The sequence below is a fragment of the Pogoniulus pusillus genome, chromosome 22, assembly GCF_015220805.1.
Source record: "Pogoniulus pusillus isolate bPogPus1 chromosome 22, bPogPus1.pri, whole genome shotgun sequence".
Taxonomy (NCBI): Eukaryota; Metazoa; Chordata; class Aves; order Piciformes; family Lybiidae; genus Pogoniulus; species Pogoniulus pusillus.
In genome coordinates, this window is record NC_087285.1 from 22,809,672 (window position 1) to 22,829,164 (window position 19,493).

Sequence of the window (19,493 nt, forward strand, 5' to 3'; positions counted from 1 at the left end):
GCCGGTGAGGTGGGGGAGAGCGGGATGGAGGAGAAGGTCTTCACTAAGGAAGCTCGACCATTGGGTGGAGCAGCTCAACGAGTGCAAGCAACTGTCCGAGGGGCAGGTGAGAGCCTCTGCGAGAAGGTGAGGGACTGTGGGATGCGGTGGGGGCAGGGGCCAGGTCGGTTGCGGGGGGGAGGCGGGACACCAGCTGAAAGAGGCCCGCGGACAGGGCGGACTCGGTGGGAAGGCGAGTCCGCGGGAGTCGGAGAAGGTGCCGCCGGCCGGAGAAGGCGTGTTTCCACCGGGTAGGTGGAGGGTCCGAGGGCGGGACGCGGGAAGAGGCGTCGGGATGAGCGAACCGGCGGGTCGAGGCCTCTCGGGTGATTCCGTGGGGTTGCCTGGCGCCAGACCCGCCGGCGGGGAGGACAGGCTAGGGAGCCGAGGGAGCCGTGGTCCCTCCGCGGGCGTATCCGCGCCCCCTCTCGCTGCTGTGCTGGGAACCTGGCTCCGCCTCCCGCCTTTTCATCGTCTCCTAAAATGGCGCCGCTGCCGGGCTCGTCGGGAGAGACCCCCGAGTGGGGCCGCCATCCCGGGAGGGAGCCGGGCCGGCGGCCGGCACCGGCCTTTTCCCACTACTTTTTCTCTTTGTCCGGCACCGCTTGGCGCGACCGCCCTCGGACGGCCTCGGCTACCGATCTGGCCGCGGGTGAATCAACGCGACAGCCTCTCGCGATACGGTTACGGTTGTAAAGCAGCTTCGGAGTGGAAGTCATTGCACTAAAAAGAAAAGCGTATGGTAATCAGCTGAGACCTGCTCGGGGTGAAGAGCTGTTGCTTGAACGTAACTGCTTTGGTTTTGTGTTTGTTTGTGATATTAATGAGTACAGACGCAGACATCGAAAGGTAGATTACATATGGGACTTTGTTTTAGCCGAATAAAATTTTGGGTTTCATTAAATGCGTAGAGATCACATAGTTGAGGTCCCATATTTAGTCTTTTGATGACAATTGAAAACGTTGAGAGTTGAACGTTAAGAGGACTGTGTTGATGGGAGCCGTTCTGCTTTAGAAAGGTCTTAACAATCAGCCCAACATTTTGGAGATTCAAGGAAGATTTTGTTCTAAAAGCATCCAGCGGCATTTTCGTTTGGCTTTCTCAACCTGGATGTAGCAATAGCTGAACGGCTTTTTGAGTTACTGAAGGTTTTATGTGTTCCTACATTTCTTGACTGAAGGAAGCAATATTCGTGGATTGTTTGGGAACTGGAAAATAAGGCATAAGGCAGATGTGCTGGTTTTAAGGGAGCCGTCAAATACCACAACATGGTGTTTTGAGGTATTTCCAGAGGATTCTCTATTAACTTACTAACAATCTTGCAGTATTTTTTGGCCAGAACAGATTCTTGCCTGAGTACAAATTTTAGTTCACAACTATTCTAGCAACTTAAAATTGTTGCCATTTGGTGCAGTTTGTGTGTTTCGAGGTTGTGAGGCAAGCAGGTGGTAACGCCACTGCCTGCTTCTTTTTCACGTGTGTCTCTAATGAGAAGCAGACCAGCTTCTCGTTTCTGCTCTGCAGAGAAGTGAATGATCCAACTTGCCATCATTTAGAAGCTGATGCTGTTGCAGGGTCCTGAATACCGCGGGAGTGGTTCTCTTAATTTGAAGAAGGATGGGGGAAAAGCTTTCAATTTAACCGAGTTCTGTTGATAGTCAGGGGTAGCATACCATTAGAAATTGCATGCAGAAGATACTGTCATCCCAGTCATCACCGTTGTGTCAAGACATTTCTGGTTAAATGGGTAATGCTTGTCACCAAAAGCATGGCAGATAAAGAAAGGTGTGCTAGCTACTGTGTTTTGAGATGGACCCACAAGAATGCATGAGAGAATTCTACCCAAAAAAATGAAATGTAGTAGCAGCTCACATTGCCTGATGTTGGATGGGTCTGAACCAGCTCCCGAAGCAGGGTAGTTTTCTCTGAGTAGCTGAAAATTCACTTGATGGAACTGCTGTCAGTACTGTTGCTGATAAGTGAAAGATGAATTCACTGGACTTGATACTAGGAATAGGTTGTGTCTCTACATGGCTGGCGATGCAGGGGACCTTGAAATAGGTCCTTGATGTCCAAGTAAAATATCTCTACCCCTCGAATGGTAAAGGCTGTTTGTGACAACAGGACATCAGACAGGTACTGTGCCCTCTTGCTGAGGGGCAGCGTTTTGACCTGTTCTGTGCTTCTGCTCACTGATTGCTGTAAGCTTCACGGAGCTTGTCTTCCTGGTTTGATTGTACTTCGTTTTTGTGGATGTGATTGCACCCAAAAGGTACATTTTTCCATAAGCAGCTTGAGATATGGAAGTGCCAACTATCACTGCTGTTTCAAAGGAGAGAGAAAAGCCCTGCTAGGTCTAAACTGTCACTCTTCACCGCACTGAGTTGTAGCTGGGTCTAGCTGCAGTAAATAAATCTGTGTGAGCGGTTCCCCCAGAATGCTTTGGTTGGATGATCTTTCTGACTGGTATTTCTTGATCTGCTGGGACCTCATGTGTGCAGAGTGGTGCCTGTCTGTTAAGAAAAAGCCTACGGGCTGTCCTGTATTTCAGTATTGATAGATAAAGAGCTGTTTACAAACATGATGATGATGGCCATCCCCGCATCCCATTTAGTCTCTTAGTGCACCTTGTCTTGTGCTTGGTTACCTGGGTGCTGGTGGTGCTAATTGGGCAGAAATGTCTTCTAAGGCTGGGAATAATCTGTGACCATGAATAACAGATGGTCTGAAAAACTATGAGCCTCTGAGTGGCAGCTGAGGTTTCTAGCCTAACACACTGCTTACTTCATGTCAGTTTGTGACCAGTCGTGCATGCTTTGTTCAAGGATTCGATCTTGAGAAGATGCGTACAGTATACACCATAGAGTAGACTGTTGCATACTGTCAGTGTTCATGCTGTTACTGCTGAGTTGTTTATCCACCGTTGTCCTTCAGCAGAGAAGGAGGGGAGCCCTTCTTTACCAGATGAGGGGTTTCCACTGGCTGTTCGGAATGAAAGGATGCTGGTTTGGAGTATGGATAGAGAGATGGCCTTGTCTCCTCCCCTTATGCTCTTGATCACAAATGGTGAGGGTGTGGTCCGTTGCTCAGGAAGGTAAGATGACCGTCTGAATGAGTTGATCTTTTGAACAGTCTCCACTGGCGATTTCAGCGAGGGCACAGTGCAGGTGGAGGCAGTCTCCTCTGGAAATACTAGTCTGTGTTTAAGTGAGTTTGAACATGGCATACAGCATTAGAAAAAGACGGTTTGGTCATATGTGCTGCATGGAGTGGTAAGATCTCTTGCTGTGCACTGGAATGACTAGCAGGATCTGTCTGAGGAGGCAGTGCTGCAAACCAAATGTTCCTCTGTAAGCAAAGAGCTGGTCCTATAAAGGTACTCCAAAGCGCTGGATCAGGCCTTGGCTCGCGCAGCTCTAGGTCCGTAACCGTGTGGTCTCGGTTTATATTAGCTTTTTGGTTTGTCCACAGTGCTGCTTTTCTCAGTGCAGATACCCTTCTGGGCAGTGCTGTTCTCTGATGTGTACCTGGGCAGTGCTATTTTGGTATTTTGTCATTTCTGCAGAGCTTCCACAATTGGTTAACACCAGATCTACCAAGTTGGATTTTCTGAGCCTGATGCAGATGAAAACCATACCCACATGTATCTCAGCTGCTGAACTCCTTCAACTTTAGTGCCTTAATTTTGGGTAGGGCAACATATCAGTGAAGCTTTCTTTTGGGTCAAAAATCCCTCTGTGATCAACGTTCAGCTTCTCTGATGCATGGGTCTGGAAGTTTCGAGGTCTCACTTCTGTGTTTTAAGCTTTTACTGCCCTAAGATGTACTTCCCTACTTCTTTCTCAGGCAGACACTCATGTGTTCCCTTGTGCCCTCTCTGATTTTGGGGAGTTACCTTTCATAGCAGTTTATTTTTGACCAGAAGTGGACGTTTTAAGGTGTCCCCATCTGCATTTGCAAGGCCCTTGTCTTTAGCTTTGCATTCCCATATCTTTGCATGTAACTACCACATTCGTCATACAAGGGTGATGGTAAAAATGCTGTTCCTGTCTGAATGTGCTGTAAATGAACTGAAAATCCTGCCTCCACAGAATTCCCAGCTAGTGAGAGTTCCTGTGCAGCATGCTAAGCGCATCAATTTCAGTGTCACTCCACCTCTAGCCCTCGCAGAAGAACACGGGTGTGGAAGGTGCAGCATTTCTTTTTCTCCTTGTTGCTGCACTGGCTACTGGGTTCACTAACACAGAAACCCCTGAACTCCTCCTGCCCTCTTCAGTGGTTTCTGGGGCCATGGGAAGCCAGGAGATGGTTTAGGACTCCTTTGCTGCCTGGGGATCAAGCCACTGATGGATGCACAGAGTTCCACCTTCCACCTCTGATGTTGCCAGTATATTGTGAAAAGCTTTTTTTGTGACAGTTTAATAACTGTGGTTTAGATGTTTCGGGAACACTTGAACAAAAAAGAGCCTTTCATTCGCACAGTTCTGTGGGTGGGGGTTTTATGCTGCTTGGCAGTGCAAAATGGAAGTTGTCTCCACACGAGGTGCTGGGAGTGCCAGCCTCGCCAGCCTTCTCACCTGCTACCGGGGAGGCAGTGCTCTAGTGTGCAGTGGGAATTCAGTCCTGCGTGTGCCAGTTCTTGCAGCAGTAGCAACCTTTCTTTCTGTGAAATTGAGTAGTGCTGGCAGTGTCATGCGGTTGGGTTTGTTGTTGTAATTAGTTGTCATAAGTAGGAATGGAAGATATTTTTGTATTGTTTTAGAAGTTATTTTGGGCATAGTTTAAGATAACAGAAGTAAGCATTTGTAAGTCAGAGCATGTTCCTACTTGAATTCTACCACTTTAAGGCTCAGGACGTGGATGAGGCTATAGTCTGATATCCTTCTCCAAACCTAGCTGTGGTGTGGCTTTTGCCTCTCGGATGTGATGACAGTGCTGCTCTGTGTCATCTAGGTTGCTTTAAACACTGAAATAACCCAACCTGTCTGGCAGGAGTCAGGGAATTAAGCCTTGTACAGAAAGCTGTGTGAGGGGATTCAGAGGAGCAGTGAGTGGATTTCCGTCCTCACTTAAGGACCCTCCAGCACTACACCTGTATTCAGGAACACAGTTGTTGCCTTCAATTCCTTTTCTTCAAGTGGTATGTCAGGGTGAAAACCAAATTTATTGCTGGCTAAAGAATAAATGTGAAGCCCAGTTGCTCAGTAATCATCTCCACTATCTGTACCACTTGGTATATCAAAGATACCTTCAAGTGCAGGTGTTGCCTGCCTGCTGATTGGTGTTGAAGTACATGTCTTTGGATTTGACATACTTGGCTACCCCGAGTGGTATCCTGATTACTTTCAACATGACCCTGACTAGCTGTCGTCAGAGTCTCTTGAACCTAAGTGTTGGAAACCATTTGCGTTTACACCAAGCTGGACTTGGGGTATCAGGCACAGTTTGGGAGTAGCTTTATCATGTTTCTTCTTTTAACGGTTTGGATAATACAAAATAAATGCAGCTTGTTCTGGAGGAGCCACTGAAGACCATCTCTGTGTCAGCTGTTGGTGTGTTTCTTGTAGATCTCACGTAGAGGGGAAGGCAGATGGATCTTTAATATGAAGCAAGATGACAACATCGCTTTTTTTCAGAACAGCCCCTTCCTATCCTCCTTTTCCATCTGACCTTGTCAACTCCGGGTAGTTAAACAGCAGCTCCCCTTTGCCCAGGCTGGCTCTGAGGGCAAAGGCATCCCTTGCAGTTAGGCTGAGTTGTGAGGCTGCTGCTGCTTTTTCCAAATTGAAGTGTTGAGGAGACTGCCGGGTCTGGGAGCGGTGTCAACCATTTGTAACAGAGGCTTGCTTGGTAAAGGCTTACTGCCTGCATGCTGTCCTGTAGATCTGGGGAGAAAGGAAAGTGGCTGTTCTCTTTAATCTGGTTCTCTGTGGCTAACGGCTTGTATTGCACCAGTCTTCTCTAGCAACAGAAACTGCTCAAAGAGAAGGGAGCAGTTGCAGTCGGGTCGTGGAGCCCTGAAGAAGGGTACTTTGTGAAATACCAATCTGATTGAATTTTACACTTCCTTTGGTTAGTTCATTGCCTGTGTTTGCTCACGGCAGTCATTGATACAGAATAAGAAGCTGCTAAACATTCATTTTGTGCTCTTAGAATTCAGATAAAACTTTTGAAGGTGCTTTTTAGGCCTGGTTGCCCTATCCCAAGAGATTAAGGGCAGGTGTTATAGTGAACCGCATGGTGACACGGCGTTCTCAGGAGCTGCACCCTGACTCTTGCCTTGCTTTCCTTTGAATTCTTCACCTGCAGTAGTGAGGTTAGAAATATAAGGAGTGTTGCTAGTTACAAAACAAAGGAGGAAAACAGAGCAGCTCTTCTGTTTCAGCCCTGGGTTTTCTCAGAAATTTTGCTGCTGTGGCTTCTATGTGGCTGCAAGTCCTGGTTTTACTTACTTTGGAATACTAAATAATTAAATGTCAGTTGTGGAGCTTTATATGTTAATTTTGTTCCTACTTACAACATTCGCATTGAACTCCTTAGTGGCTTTCAAAGCTCAGCATAAATCAGTTTTCTATTTGTGTCATATCTAATCTGACTGCTATTCTGCCTTCATCACAGAGTGTGATACTGGAGACCTCTTTCTCCAATTGTGTTCCGAATGTCAGCCATGTGAATGAAAATACTTTGTGCTCCCATCTTATCAGAATGTATTCTCTTTCCCTCTCAAGTAAGGGGTGGGGGGAAAGCCCTTAAATTGAAGCAAACAAATGCATTGGTTCTGCAGAAAAGTTGCTGGCTGCAGTGGATAATTTTGCATGGAAGAGGAATCTCTTCCAGTCCACGATGCATGGCCAGCTAGAATCAGCTGATCAATTAAGCTGATCATTGTGCCTTTAGTCACATCCTGGGCATCTTGACTACAGGAAATTAGGGGTGTGGTTGAAGTCTTGGATTTCATCAAAGTGTCTTTATGGTAATCTACAGATACCTGACTTTTTTCTTGCTTCCCCTGGATGCTCTCACCACATTACTAGGCAGCATGGTGGGCTGCAGGTGTGAGCTTTGGTCAGCCAGAAGGACAGGGTTACCATCTACAACCAGGGCTTGGGAGCAACGTTTGTCTAATGAAAACTGGCTATGTTTGCTTTGCTGAGTTAGCAGCCTCTTTTGATAAGCACTTCATGGCATCGTTTGCTGCGTGCAGCAAGTGCCATGCACTGTTCTGCACAGCCACAGGAATGGTTTTCAGGATGGATACTTGGCGTGACTTGTCAGAGCTCCTGCTACAAATGTATGGTAGGAATAACTGAAAAAGTGTCTATAAGATCTGAAAACACAAAGGAATTTGGCTACAGATGAATTCAGAGGATGTTCATAAATGGACCACTTGAAATTAATTCCTGAGGCAAGGATGACGTTCCTCTGGTGAGGGAAACTCGTGTGTCCTCGGCGATAAGGGCCAATTGAGAGACGCAGAATGCAGTCCATCTATTCTCTAGCACTGAACTCGAAGCCTAATCCATGACATACAAGAAAAAAATAATGCAAGGAACAGGGAAACAGGGAAGGATATCTCTGCATATTTAACAACCTCTGCATATCATTAAATAAAATTGTGAAGATCTGAAAATCATGTGGTAGTAGCTTTAATGGGCTAATAACAGGGTTTTCAGATTCTTATCCCTAGCCGTTCATTACTAAATGCAGAGTTTACACTTGGATCTTCCATTGTTTTTAACAATGAAGCTAATCCTTGCATTTTTAGAACAGTGTTTTGCATCAAAGATGAGCTCTGTAAACTGGGGCAGCAAAACAGTGCTCAGCGTTCTCCGGCCTGTGGAGGAAGTGCAGCAGTCTAGGAACAATTAATTCTGAAGTACTAGTTTGTATCTTCATGCAGAACTGCTTGCTCTTCAGTTTGTTGTTTTCCTCTGTGTTTAAATCAATATTGGTTTTATTCTCGTTTTCCTTTGGGATTGTACAGATTGCCTCTGCCCAGCAAAACAGCTGAGTAAGGCAGTGTTTCAGATACCATGTGGGAATGAATTGCAGTCAATATGACTAAGCTGAAGCATGGTGATAGGTGCTTGTTGTTTGACCTTTGAGGACTGCTCTGAGTAAAATACGTGACTTTCCACCTCAGCAGTTGCTGCTTGTGACAGCATTTTACTACTTCTGCTGCTGTCATTGCACAATTGTCTTACTTCTGTGTTCTTTGCTGCATTGGTCTTTATTTGTGCTGGCTGTGAAATTAGCATTTACCATTTTGAAGTAATAGGGTTTTTTTTAGTCTCAATCTGTATCCATTTGTGGTTGATTTTGGATTTGAAAAAAATAATAAAGGTGATTTGGAGTAGCACAGTAGGTCACTGCAGTTTTGAAGTTAAGGACTCAGGTGTGTACCTCTTCCCTAGTTCTGCAATCTGGTGGTTTGATCACAGATGTCTGTCTCGTACTGAAGGCTGCTGAAAAATGTTCTGCTGCATGCGTCTGTGAGGAGGTGTGGGACAGCTGCTGCTGGGACGCCCAGCTTGCTGATGGGAGGGTGGATGGGGATGGACAGGGAGGGGAGGGTAGGTGATGAGGGCTGCGCAAGTAGCATCATCATGGATTTTGAGGAAAGGTTCAGCAGAGAGGGATTGGAACCAGATGGAGATTGCAGGGAGTGGTATGTTGTCCAGGACAAAGTTAGGGTCACAAACACACCTCAGTGGTACATCTGGGAAACCTGAAGAACTGTGAAACTGTGACATCACAGGTAAGGGCTGTTTGTTGATTTACCACGTAGAGATTTGTTACAGCATTTTTTGTAACCTCCTTTTAGTGGAATAATTCAAGGTAGAAATCTGGGGTTGATGGCTACTTCGTGGCTTGTTCTCAGGGTGTTTGTTTTTTTTCCACTTCCAGCTTTGCTGAAGCTCTTGTGTAGAGGCAAGAACAGTGCTTAAACATTTTGCTGTGTGCACTTGATACTATGGACATCCTGAGACTGAATGGATGAAGCAATTCATAACACAGAACTTAATGAAATTTGCTTGAGAACATGGAAATAGAGAAACCTCTGCAGCAGAGATTTAAATGAGGTTGCAGCTTTGCAGGCTGACCTGGAACATCTTTTTCCATCAGAGCAGATGCCTGATGTACCTGCGTGCCTGGTCATGTGCACATCTGAGCCCAGGCTGGAGGTGCAATGACTCTGTTGCTGAAAGCTCTGCCACTCTTTGCCATCATGAACGTCGCGTTTCTTTGATGAAATGCTGCATGTTTTGTGCAGTGCTTTCTGTGTGCTCAGGAAACCTGCAGTAGAAAATGTTCTTATCAAGGGAGTCATTTTGATATCGCCAGTACTGTAAGGATCTTTACCGCTCTTGGTCAGAAGGAGACTTAAGCTTGTAAGCAGCACCGTAGGAGAGGCTAAGGCTGTTACAACTCCTTCAAAAACATCCGTTGAGAGTCAGTGCATTAAAATGAACTTAAGTCAGGCCATCTTAAAATAAATCTACTTTTTTAGCCCTTGCCACAAGTCAGCACTGACCTATCTTTAGTGCTATGCACGGCACTAGTGGAAACTGTCATGAGATGGGCTTTTGATTGTAAAAATGTCTGCAAGAGTGATTTAGCTCTGTGCTTGTGCTGCCATACCTACAGCTGTGTGTTGTGCAGGGTGCTGAACCACCACCAGCCCAACCTTGTAATTCTTTCTATTGTTGAATTTTCAGGAATCTCCATCCTTAGACTTGGGTGGTGTAGGGCACTTTTCCTTGTTTTGGCGTTGTGACTGTGCTGGTTTGCCTGACAGTGAGACCACTTTTGGGGGTGAGAGTAGTTGTCAGTCACTGTTCAGCTGATAGCTTCACAAACAGGGTGGAAATTTGGACACAGCAACGTGTTCCCTTCATAGCTTGGCTCATGTCAATCTCCAGCATTTAATCTCATGTTTAGATTTAACTTCAAATCTTTCTCTCCAAACTTTTAAAATCTATTGCTCTCAAATTACAAAGAATTATTCTAGTGTCTCAAAATATCCTCTTTCCTGGCAGACCCCCTAAAAAAAGACAAGGTGTGCTGTATTAGTTGTCAGATTAGGTTTGAGAAAATGATGAAAATCACATGTAAAATGAACATACTTTTGGGCTTTCTTTCTTCTCTTACTGGTGTATGCCTCAGAGAGCTTGGATTTGGTGTGGCCCATGCATAGGTAGTATTGGGCACTGCTTTGGGCAGGTCTTGCAGACACCTTGTCATAAAATAGAATACAGCTTTTATATGTTCTCTTCACCATCTGATGTAAGAAGGGGATCAGAGCAGCAGTGATGGCTGAAAGGCCCTGAAATGTGGTAGATGTTCACTTATAAACTTGTTGCTATTTATATTTCTAATATGCTCTTGATTTAGACAGTTATGTGGCTTCTTTGGGGACTGTTCCAGAACAGACTGTAACAGCTGGCAGAGGGATGGTGCAATTAAGGAAGTCTTGCTTATTTCAGTGTTACCTTTTCTGATGCTATATTTAGCCTGTACTGCTTCATACAAATTAGCTTTGTCTGCACCCTTCTCCTGTGCACCATTTTCATGGGAAAAGTGCTGATGACGAAGATGTTGCTTTGCTTTGGTTAATGAAGGCACACTCACTGTTACTCCTGTGTGCTTGAGCACAAGACCTGTTCAGAAAGCTTGTGCAGGTAATCGTCTGTCCTGCGTTGTGGATACAGTCCTCTGAAGAGAGCCAATGGCATCCTGGCCTGCATCAGGAACAGTGTGGCCAGTAGGACAAGGGAGGTTATTCTTCCCCTGTACTCAGCACGGTCAGGCCACACCTTGAGTACTGTGGTCCAGTTCTGGGGCCCCTCAATTCAAGAAAGATGTTGAGGTGCTGGAGCATGTCCAGAGAAGGGCAACGAAGCTGGTGAGGGGCCTGGAACACAAATCTATAGTGAGAGGTTGAGGGAACTGGGCCTGTTTAGCCTGGAGAAGAGGAGGCTCAGGGGTGATCTTATTACTGTCTACAACTACCTGAAGGGGCATTGTAGCCAGGTGGGGGTTTGGCTCTTCTCCCAGGTGACCAGCAATAAAACAAGGGGACACAGTCTCAAGTTGTGCCATGGTAGGTATAGCTGGATGTTAGGAAGAAGTTCTTCACAGAGAGAGTGATTTCCCATTGGAATGGGCTGCCCAGGGAGGTGGTGGAGGCACCGTCCCTGGGGGTCTTCAAGAAAGACTGGATGAGGCACTCAGTGCCATGGTCTAGTTGACTGGCTAGGGCTGGGCGCTAGGTTGGACTGGATGATCTTGGAGGTCTCTTCCAACTGGTTGATTCTATGATTCTATGAAGAAAGACTTCAGAGTGCTCGTCTGTGGGTTTGGGCATGCTGAGTTCAGGATTTGGAAGGATTTGACATAATATATTGCCATGATTCTAGGTTTAGTTTTTCTTACCTTGAGTGCTTCAGACAAGGAGGGGACAAAACTCATGAAGAAAGCAGGTAGCAAAGAGCTGGAAGTGGCAGAGCATGCCTTGAATACATGACTGTTCACAAATTCACAATTCATTTGTTTTTCCCTTGTCTGACAGGCTAAAGAAATTTTGACAAAAGAATCTAACGTGCAAGAAGTGCGATGTCCAGTCACAGTCTGTGGAGATGTCCACGGCCAGTTTTCACGACCTCATGGAACTGTTCAGAATGGAGGCAAATCACCTGACACAAACTATTTGTTTATGGGGGGACTATGTTGACAGAGGCAATTATTCAGTCGAAACAGTCACGTTGCTTGTAGCTCTTAAGGTAACTTCTCTTCTTAGCTCTACAGCTGTGTATGAATCCTAGGTAATTACCATGCCGACCGCACTTGGAGTGTCAGCACTGTGAGCTGCACTGCATTGTGGTACAGCTGGAAAAACTGAAATGGTGCTTCTCAGTTTCCAGGATGCTCTGGGTTTTTGCTTGCCTAAGCAGCACTCTTAAGAATTGGCTTGAAGAGGTGAGCATAGTGCACACCTGTAGTGATGTCTTCTAGTAAGAGTGGATAAAAAACATAATTCATCCCATAAGTATTTGCGCTGCTGAATATTTGGGTGAACTCTCCTTCTTTTCATCTTAGAAAAGAGCCTGGGTTTTTATGGCTTGATGATGATGTGAGATGGGGGTGCAGATTCTCTCTTTTGGAAGCAGTGTCCTGCCTGTAAAGTAAACCCTTATCTTTAGGTCCGGTACCGCGAGCGTATTACGATTCTCCGAGGGAACCATGAAAGCAGGCAATCACACAAGTGTATGGCTTCTACGATGAATGTTTAAGAAAATATGGGAATGCAAAATGTTTGGAAATACTTCACAGACCTTTTCGATTACCTGCCTCTAACTGCCTTGGTGGATGGCCAGGTAAGCTGTTACTGACAAAGTTCAGTCTTGCTGCTATCGCTGGATTTCGTCACCTCTCAGCTTCTGAGAATCTCTGGCACAATGGCTAAATGTCTTAATAATGTATGTATTAATGATTATGTTTATACTAAACAGTTAGAAATGGCATAATGACTGTAAATGAGTGAAGGCAACTTGATACCTCTAACTCCTGCAGATTTTCTGTCTACACGGTGGCCTTTCTCCATCGATAGATACACTGGACCACATCAGAGCACTTGATCGCTTGCAGGAAGTTCCCCATGAGGTACTGACAAATCGGTTCTTGAGATCCATGATTCAGCACATACTTGGTGTTTAAGTAGACAGCTGTAAAGTGAAACTCAAGACAACTTAGGAACATGAAAGTATCTGTCTTCCTGTTGTGGGTCTCTGAAGGAGAGTCAGGGACACGTTCTTGCCCAAAGAAACTGTGCCCCAGTGTGCCTGCAGGCTCAGCAGGTATGACTGAGTTCAGAGGGGGAGTAGTTGCTCTGCTGCAGGTGAACTTTTCTGCTAGGTTTTCCAGTGCTAACTGCACCACCTATAGTAGCTGACAGGCTTTTTTTTAAGTCTTAAAGGGATGCTGCAAGAAGTTGTGCAGGGCTAGCCTGGTGTTGCAGGCTTTTTCTGATTCAAGGTTCTTTTTGCGCTCTGAAATATCTTTTCATCTCTTGTAGGGTCCCATGTGTGACTTGCTATGGTCAGATCCTGATGATCGTGGTGGCTGGGCATTTCTCCTCGAGGTGCAGGTTATACATTTGGACAGGATATTTCAGAACCTTTAACATGCCAATGGGCCTTACCTTGGTTTCCAGAGCTCATCAGTTGGTAATGGAGGTAAGCATGGTGGCTGAGGTGTTAGCTGGTCCATGAACTCTGCTCCATACTCTGTGTGTCGGAGATGTACATCTGATGCTGTCACAACTGATGGGCTAGCTGTGAGTCCTCCAGAAGCTCTACTTGGACAATATTCATGTGCTACTAAATGAGTTTCTGAATTTGACAGTGGAATAACCTTTACTTTGGCCTTTTTCCTGAAAATATACAGTAATGTCTCAGAACAGACTTCCTTAGTAGATGTAATATGAGACATTAATGTCTTCAGACTGGAAGAAGATGGATTTAGATGAGATGTTAGGAAGAAACTCTAACTCATGAGGGTGGTGGGCACTGGAACAAGTTGCCCAGAGAAGCTGTGGAGGCTCCAAAATCTGGCAGAGTTCAAACCAGGTTGGAAGGGACCTTGAGCAACCTGGTCCACGGCAGGGGCGTGTGGAGATAATGATGTTTAAGATTTCTTCCAACCCAACTGTTCTATTATTCTATGATAATTGTGTATGGTGTTTTGTTTCTGTGTAGGGAAAGAGGTTCTTAAATGCTGAGTTCCCTGTAAGAAAATGCACCTAAAGAGGTGCTGTTTTTCCTTTCACCTCAGGTGTTGTGCTTTTTGTTCTCAGTCTCTTGTTTTTCCTGGCAGCTAGATTTTAAAGTAATATTAAATATATTTTAAATATATCTTAAAGATTTTTAAATCTCTCTGTATTCTGATTTGATGATGGCAGCTGCAGATTCAGAATAGACTGTGTACTCCACAATTGCTGGTTTAATTATTTTACCCTAATGCAATGAAGAATTCTGAGTTCTATTCGCTGTCCTAGCCCATGCTTACTAAGAAGAACAACATATGATGGCCAAAATTTCTTTTAAAAACCCCTTTTCTGTCAAGAAGACAAAGATACAGCCTGAATCTTGTTTAAAGTGAGCCTACCAATGTCACTTGGGGTTTTGCACATTCAGAACTCAGCAGTCAGATGGTTATGTGGGGTATGACAAGCGAACTTGGCTGTCATAACTGTTGCATTTTTCCTCTCCAGGGGTACAACTGGTGCCATGACCGGAATGTAGTAACGATTTTCAGTGCTCCCAACTATTGTTACCGCTGTGGCAACCAGGCTGCAATTATGGAACTTGATGATACTCTAAAATACTCCTTGTAAGTATGCTTGAAAATGAGAGTTACAGTGCTCGTGATGGGAAGACAATTGCTGTAGCAAAGAGCATACAATTGTGTTACAGTGTGTTTGGGGAGGTGAAGTAGTTGAGTTATGGTTGGACTTGATCTTAAAGGTCTTCTCCAACCTTAATGATTCCATGATCCTAGGAATTTAATTATTGGATTGACAGCTTGATTTACCTGCATTAGGAGCACTGCTAGCAGGAGTAGTGACATACAAAGCATACCTGGCATAGCTGAACTCGTCTTTGATGGAGATTTCCTGCGCGGCAGGGCGGGTGGCACTGAAGGTCTCTGTTCAGCTTGCAGTTCGACCGGCACCACGCAGAGGCGAGCCACTGTCACCCGGCGCACCCAGACTACTTCCTGTGAGGAGCTGGCAGGCCTGTACAGTACCGCCGTGCCCCGCGCCTTGAGCTGGAGAGAGAAACGGGCAGAGCAACAGTAACTCCAAAAGTGTCAGAAAAAGTACCTAACGTTCAAACTTGTTTTTCTCATGGACCAAAAGACGTGCCATACTCAAATCCAGAGCCTCTTGTCGTCAGCAACTGTGACCACTTTAGAATGAACCAGTCATTGCATGCTGAAGCGCTGCTGTTGGTCGGGACCCCCTTCCTGCATAGCGCTGTTTGTAGTTACTTTTGCTTTCTCTGAGAGACTGCAGATGATCAGATGTAGACATTAACACTCTGAATACATTTAACTTACCATTTAGCTAGAGCTTTATTCAGCATGACTGTAGATAAGGGTAGCAGCAAACAATCATTGAAGCTTAAAGACCATTTTTGAGATAAGTACCAAGGCCTCATCTTTGTTCTGAAACTGTTTTATTTTCAGGGATATTGGTTAATTTAATTGTATGGATTTTTTTTTCTCTCGTCTGCACTCAGTTCCCTTTTCCACTCTCTGCCCCACCATATTGTCCCTTGTAATTGTCCAAGGATAGTGAATTACTTCGAACAGAACTGTTTTTTTTCTGTAAAACAATGTTGCTGCAGGACAGAGCTGCAGTGTTTTTCATAATAAACTTGTGAACTAAGTATGGAAAACCCCGTCAGATCCTAATTGCATCTCAGGTCAGCTTGTTGCACAAACTCACCTGGAGCTGGGTGGGCTTGCATAGAAATTTCCACCTTAAATGACTAAAACTGAAGTGATTGCAAAAACTCCTCCCAGGGTCAGAATTCAAAAGGGGAAGGAACAGAGCCCACTTAGCACTGCCATGTTGGCCTCTTTCCTTCTCAGTGCTCTACTGAAGTAGTCATAAGGGAAGCATCCAGGGGCAACTTCACTGGTAGAGCATGGCTGTTCTCAAGCGTGAAGTTCATAGAATCAAGCAGGTTGGAAGAGACCTCCAAGATCAGATCATCCAGTCCAACCTATCACCCAGCCCTAGCCAGTCAGCTATGCCATGGCACTAAGTGCCTCATCCAGTTTTTTATTTTCACACCTCCAGGGATGGTGACTCCACCACCTGAAGTTAAGTCTGAGTAATTTACAGTATGGGTGCCAATACTGACAATTGTCTGAAAAGCTCAAAACCAATTTTGTAAGTATGAAGAGAAATCCCTTTGAACTTCAGTGCCATGTGTATGGCCCAGGCTGCTGTTCTGAGCCAGAGCTCTATGCTTTCTGGTAAAATTGCCTTTCTCATTTATCTCACAGTTTAAATCCTGATTAGTTTTGATCAAAGCAAATTAAGATTTTTTTCCCCCCCCTTGGCCATGTCTTAAAGTAGTTTAGTGGAATACTCTTAAGACTTCAGATTCCTTGGGCACAATGATGATGCCGCAGCAGCACAGAGGAGCACCTCTTCTCCACAGACAAGCTGGGAAAGTTGGGGTTGTTCAGCCTAGAGATGAGAAGGCTCTGGGAAGACCTTAGAAGCAGCCTTCTGGAATGTGAAGTGAGCTACTTGAGAGCTGAAGAGGGGCTCTTTGGAAAACCCTGGAGTGACAGGACAAGGAGTAATGGCTTCAAACTGAAAGGAGCTGGATTTAGATTAGATATTGGGAAGAAGTTCTTGCCTGTGAGCAGTGAGGCACTGGAAGAGATTGTCCAGAGAAGCTGTGGAGGCTTCAAGCTTGGCAGTGTTCAAAACAAGGCTGGATGGGCCCTAGAGTGAGCTGCCCATGGCAGGGGGTTGGAACTGGGTGATCTTTAAGGTCTTTTCCAGCCCAACCCATTCTGTGATTTTTCTTGTAATGCTACTTGCTTTTAGGGGGAAGTTCCAGATATTTTCCAGCTATCCCAGCTTGCTCCAGAAAAGATTTCTGGGGCTCTTGCTTTTCTGCTGGAAGATTAGTGTTCTAACTTTGAAGGAAGGTGCTGCATTTCACAGTGTTTCTTCATCCGTTTTCTGAAAGGCTGGAGTGGTTGTTTTCCTTCAGACCTGTCCTGTAGGTAGGGTGCCAAATGGTTTCTGCAGAGCGCTCAGCCTTCTGCGGTTGGGTCTCTTGCAGGAAGAAGTGCAGACTAAAAATAAGTCCATCTGAAGTGTCTTTTTTTAGTACCTCAGGAACTTTGGCTTTGATCACTCTTAAAAACTCTTCTGCTGTGGAGTTCACTCTAAATTCCTTTCACTTGCCATTGGCCAAATGGTTTTGTAGACAAAAGATTGTGCCTTAATTGACACCATTCCTTCAAGTGTAATGCCTCTGCCCTATTTTCTGTTTTCCCGGTTATGTTAATTGGTGTGACTCACCTGCTCTGAGGGGGGAGCAGTCAGCTCACCTGTTTCTCTGCCCGAATACAGGCAGTTGTTAGTGAAGCACATGGAAAATGTTCAGAATCACCACAGCTTCTGCGCTTTCGCCCCTAATTGGGTTGTGAATGAAGATTTTACTGTGAACACAACGTGGTGGCTGTGATGGACCTTGGCCACTAGTAGTGCTAACCAGCTGAAAACGTGGTTGAGAGATTCAAGATGATAAAAAAATCCCCAAATACTAATCTGATTTATTGGCAGCTGATTGAGTCCTTCTCTTCAGACTGAATGGTGCTGGCTGCAGAGAAATGAGCATAATTAGGGCTGGTGCATGGCTTGGAGAGGAGTGTGAGTGTTTGCTACAGGCTGGTGGATTTCTGTGAGCAATGAAAGAGGAGATGGAAATCCCATCCTGTGGCAGCGCAGTGGGGTTTAGGCAGGATTGCTAAACACACTGTTCAGTGAGGAGGGCTAGCATGGTTTAAAGTCAGGTGGCAGGAAGGAGACTTGACTGCTCCATCAGCTGTTCTAAAACCGTACCTTTTGGTCTCAGAGCTTGGGTAGAGTTGGCAGAATCCAGCTGTTGGACTGATGGAGGAGAGCTCTAAGCTTTCAGCATTACTTTACCAAAGTCCCACTTAATGCTGTCCCATCACTTGGCCACTCATCTGAACGCCTATCAGACTGAATCAGGCACCCTCTGTTTGTGGAGGCTAGGGGGTCTCCAAGGCAAAAACAACACTACTGCACTAGAGAACATGTAGCAGCTCTGGTTCTGAAAGAGGAAACCAGACAGATCTGAAGTGTCTGTCTGGTGACTGACAGGTTGTGCCCTATGCTTAGATGCATCCTGCTGGCCTGTGGTAGAGGGTTTCCAGCTGCTGTCATTTGCACACATTTCACAGCCCTGCTTCAAACGCTCAGGCAGAGCTCCCTGGTTTAGATCTGACATCCTGGAAGGATACCTTGAGAGGGACACAGATACATACCTTGTTCTTCCCCACATCCAGATGATGCAGAATAAATTCTGTCTTGAGGAGAGAAAAAGTGGTGAGTGGGCATACTGCTGCTGAAAGCTTTGATGTGTCACCTGCCTGGTTACTATCAAAAATCCCTCTGGAAATGGGAGTGGGGGAAACTTTTCTGAAACTTAATAATGTCAGGATTCTTTTTTACAGCAATAAACTTAGAATCATAACATGCCCTGGTTTGGAGAGGTCCTCCAGAGCTCATCCAGTCCAATGCTCCTGCAGTGAGCAGGGACATAGAATACCAGGTTGGAAGGCACCTGAAGGATCATCCAATCTGACTTTTCAGGGCAATAATACAGTAGAGATGGCTCAGCACTCTGGCCATTTGGGCCTTGGGGCACCCACCAGCTCCCTGGAGAGTTTATTCCACTGTCTGATGGTCTGAATAGCAGAAATATTTCTTCTACCATCCAGTGGGAATCTCACCAGCAGCAGCTTGTCCCCATGGCTCCTTGTCTTTGCCATGGGCCTCTGTACAAACAGCATCTCCCTCTTCATGATGACTACCCTTATGTACTTGTCTATGGTTAGAAGGGCTCATCTAAGGCTTCTCCAGGCTGAACAAATGCAGCTTTCAGCCCTCCTTCATAGGCCAGGGCTGCCAGTCCTCTGACCATTCTTGTGGCCTTTTTTTGGACCCTCTCCAGCCCATCCCCATCCTTGTACAGTGGGGACCAAGCCTGTGCAGGGTGCTCAAGGTCTGGCCTGCCCAGCACTGAGCAGAGTGGGACAATGACATCTTTATCCCTGCTGGTGACACTCTGATTAACACAACCCAGCAGCTTGTCGGCTTTCCTTGCCACTGCAGCTCACTGTCCAGTCATGCTTAGCCTTCTGTCCCCCAAGATCCCCAGGTCCCTCCAGTATCACTCTCCAGCCAAGTGGCTCCCAGTCTGAGCTGCGTTCCTGGATTGTGTGTTCCCACGTGCAAGACCCTGCATTTGGCCTCATTAAACTTAATACAGTTCCTGCTTGACCACTCAACCAGCCTGTCAAGGTCTTCTTGGAGGGTTGCTCTCCCTTCTGGAGTGTAAACTTCCACACTTATTTCTGTGTCCTCAGCAAATTTCCATCAGGGTGCTCTTAACTCCAATGCTGGAGTCATTAATGAAGACACTAAAGAGTGTTGGACCCAGTGCTGATCCCTAGGACCCCACTAGCAGCAGGCTGCCATTCTGAGCCATTTCCCTAGAGCTCATAGTGCACCAAGAGCCTGGGCCAGTGGCTCCACACTGGCAACTTAGAAACCAAACCGGAATCTGGAAGGCAAAGCATCTCCTCTTGTGAGACACAAACCCAGAGC

The 19,493-nt window shown here is 45.8% G+C and overlaps 1 protein-coding gene across 1 annotated transcript; it reads left to right on the plus strand.

Moving 5' to 3' along the window:
• Window positions 1-24: 24 nt before the first annotated feature.
• PPP2CA (protein phosphatase 2 catalytic subunit alpha) lies at window positions 25-15,501 on the plus strand. The gene is given in 14 exon segments (XM_064162205.1): window positions 25-51; window positions 53-107; window positions 110-126; window positions 11,613-11,759; window positions 11,761-11,823; window positions 12,244-12,295; window positions 12,298-12,350; window positions 12,352-12,417; window positions 12,614-12,703; window positions 13,116-13,164; window positions 13,167-13,211; window positions 13,214-13,275; window positions 14,313-14,431; window positions 14,755-15,501. Coding segments are annotated over 14 exon segments (915 nt in total). The 3' UTR covers window positions 14,825-15,501.
• Window positions 15,502-19,493: the final 3,992 nt, after the last annotated feature.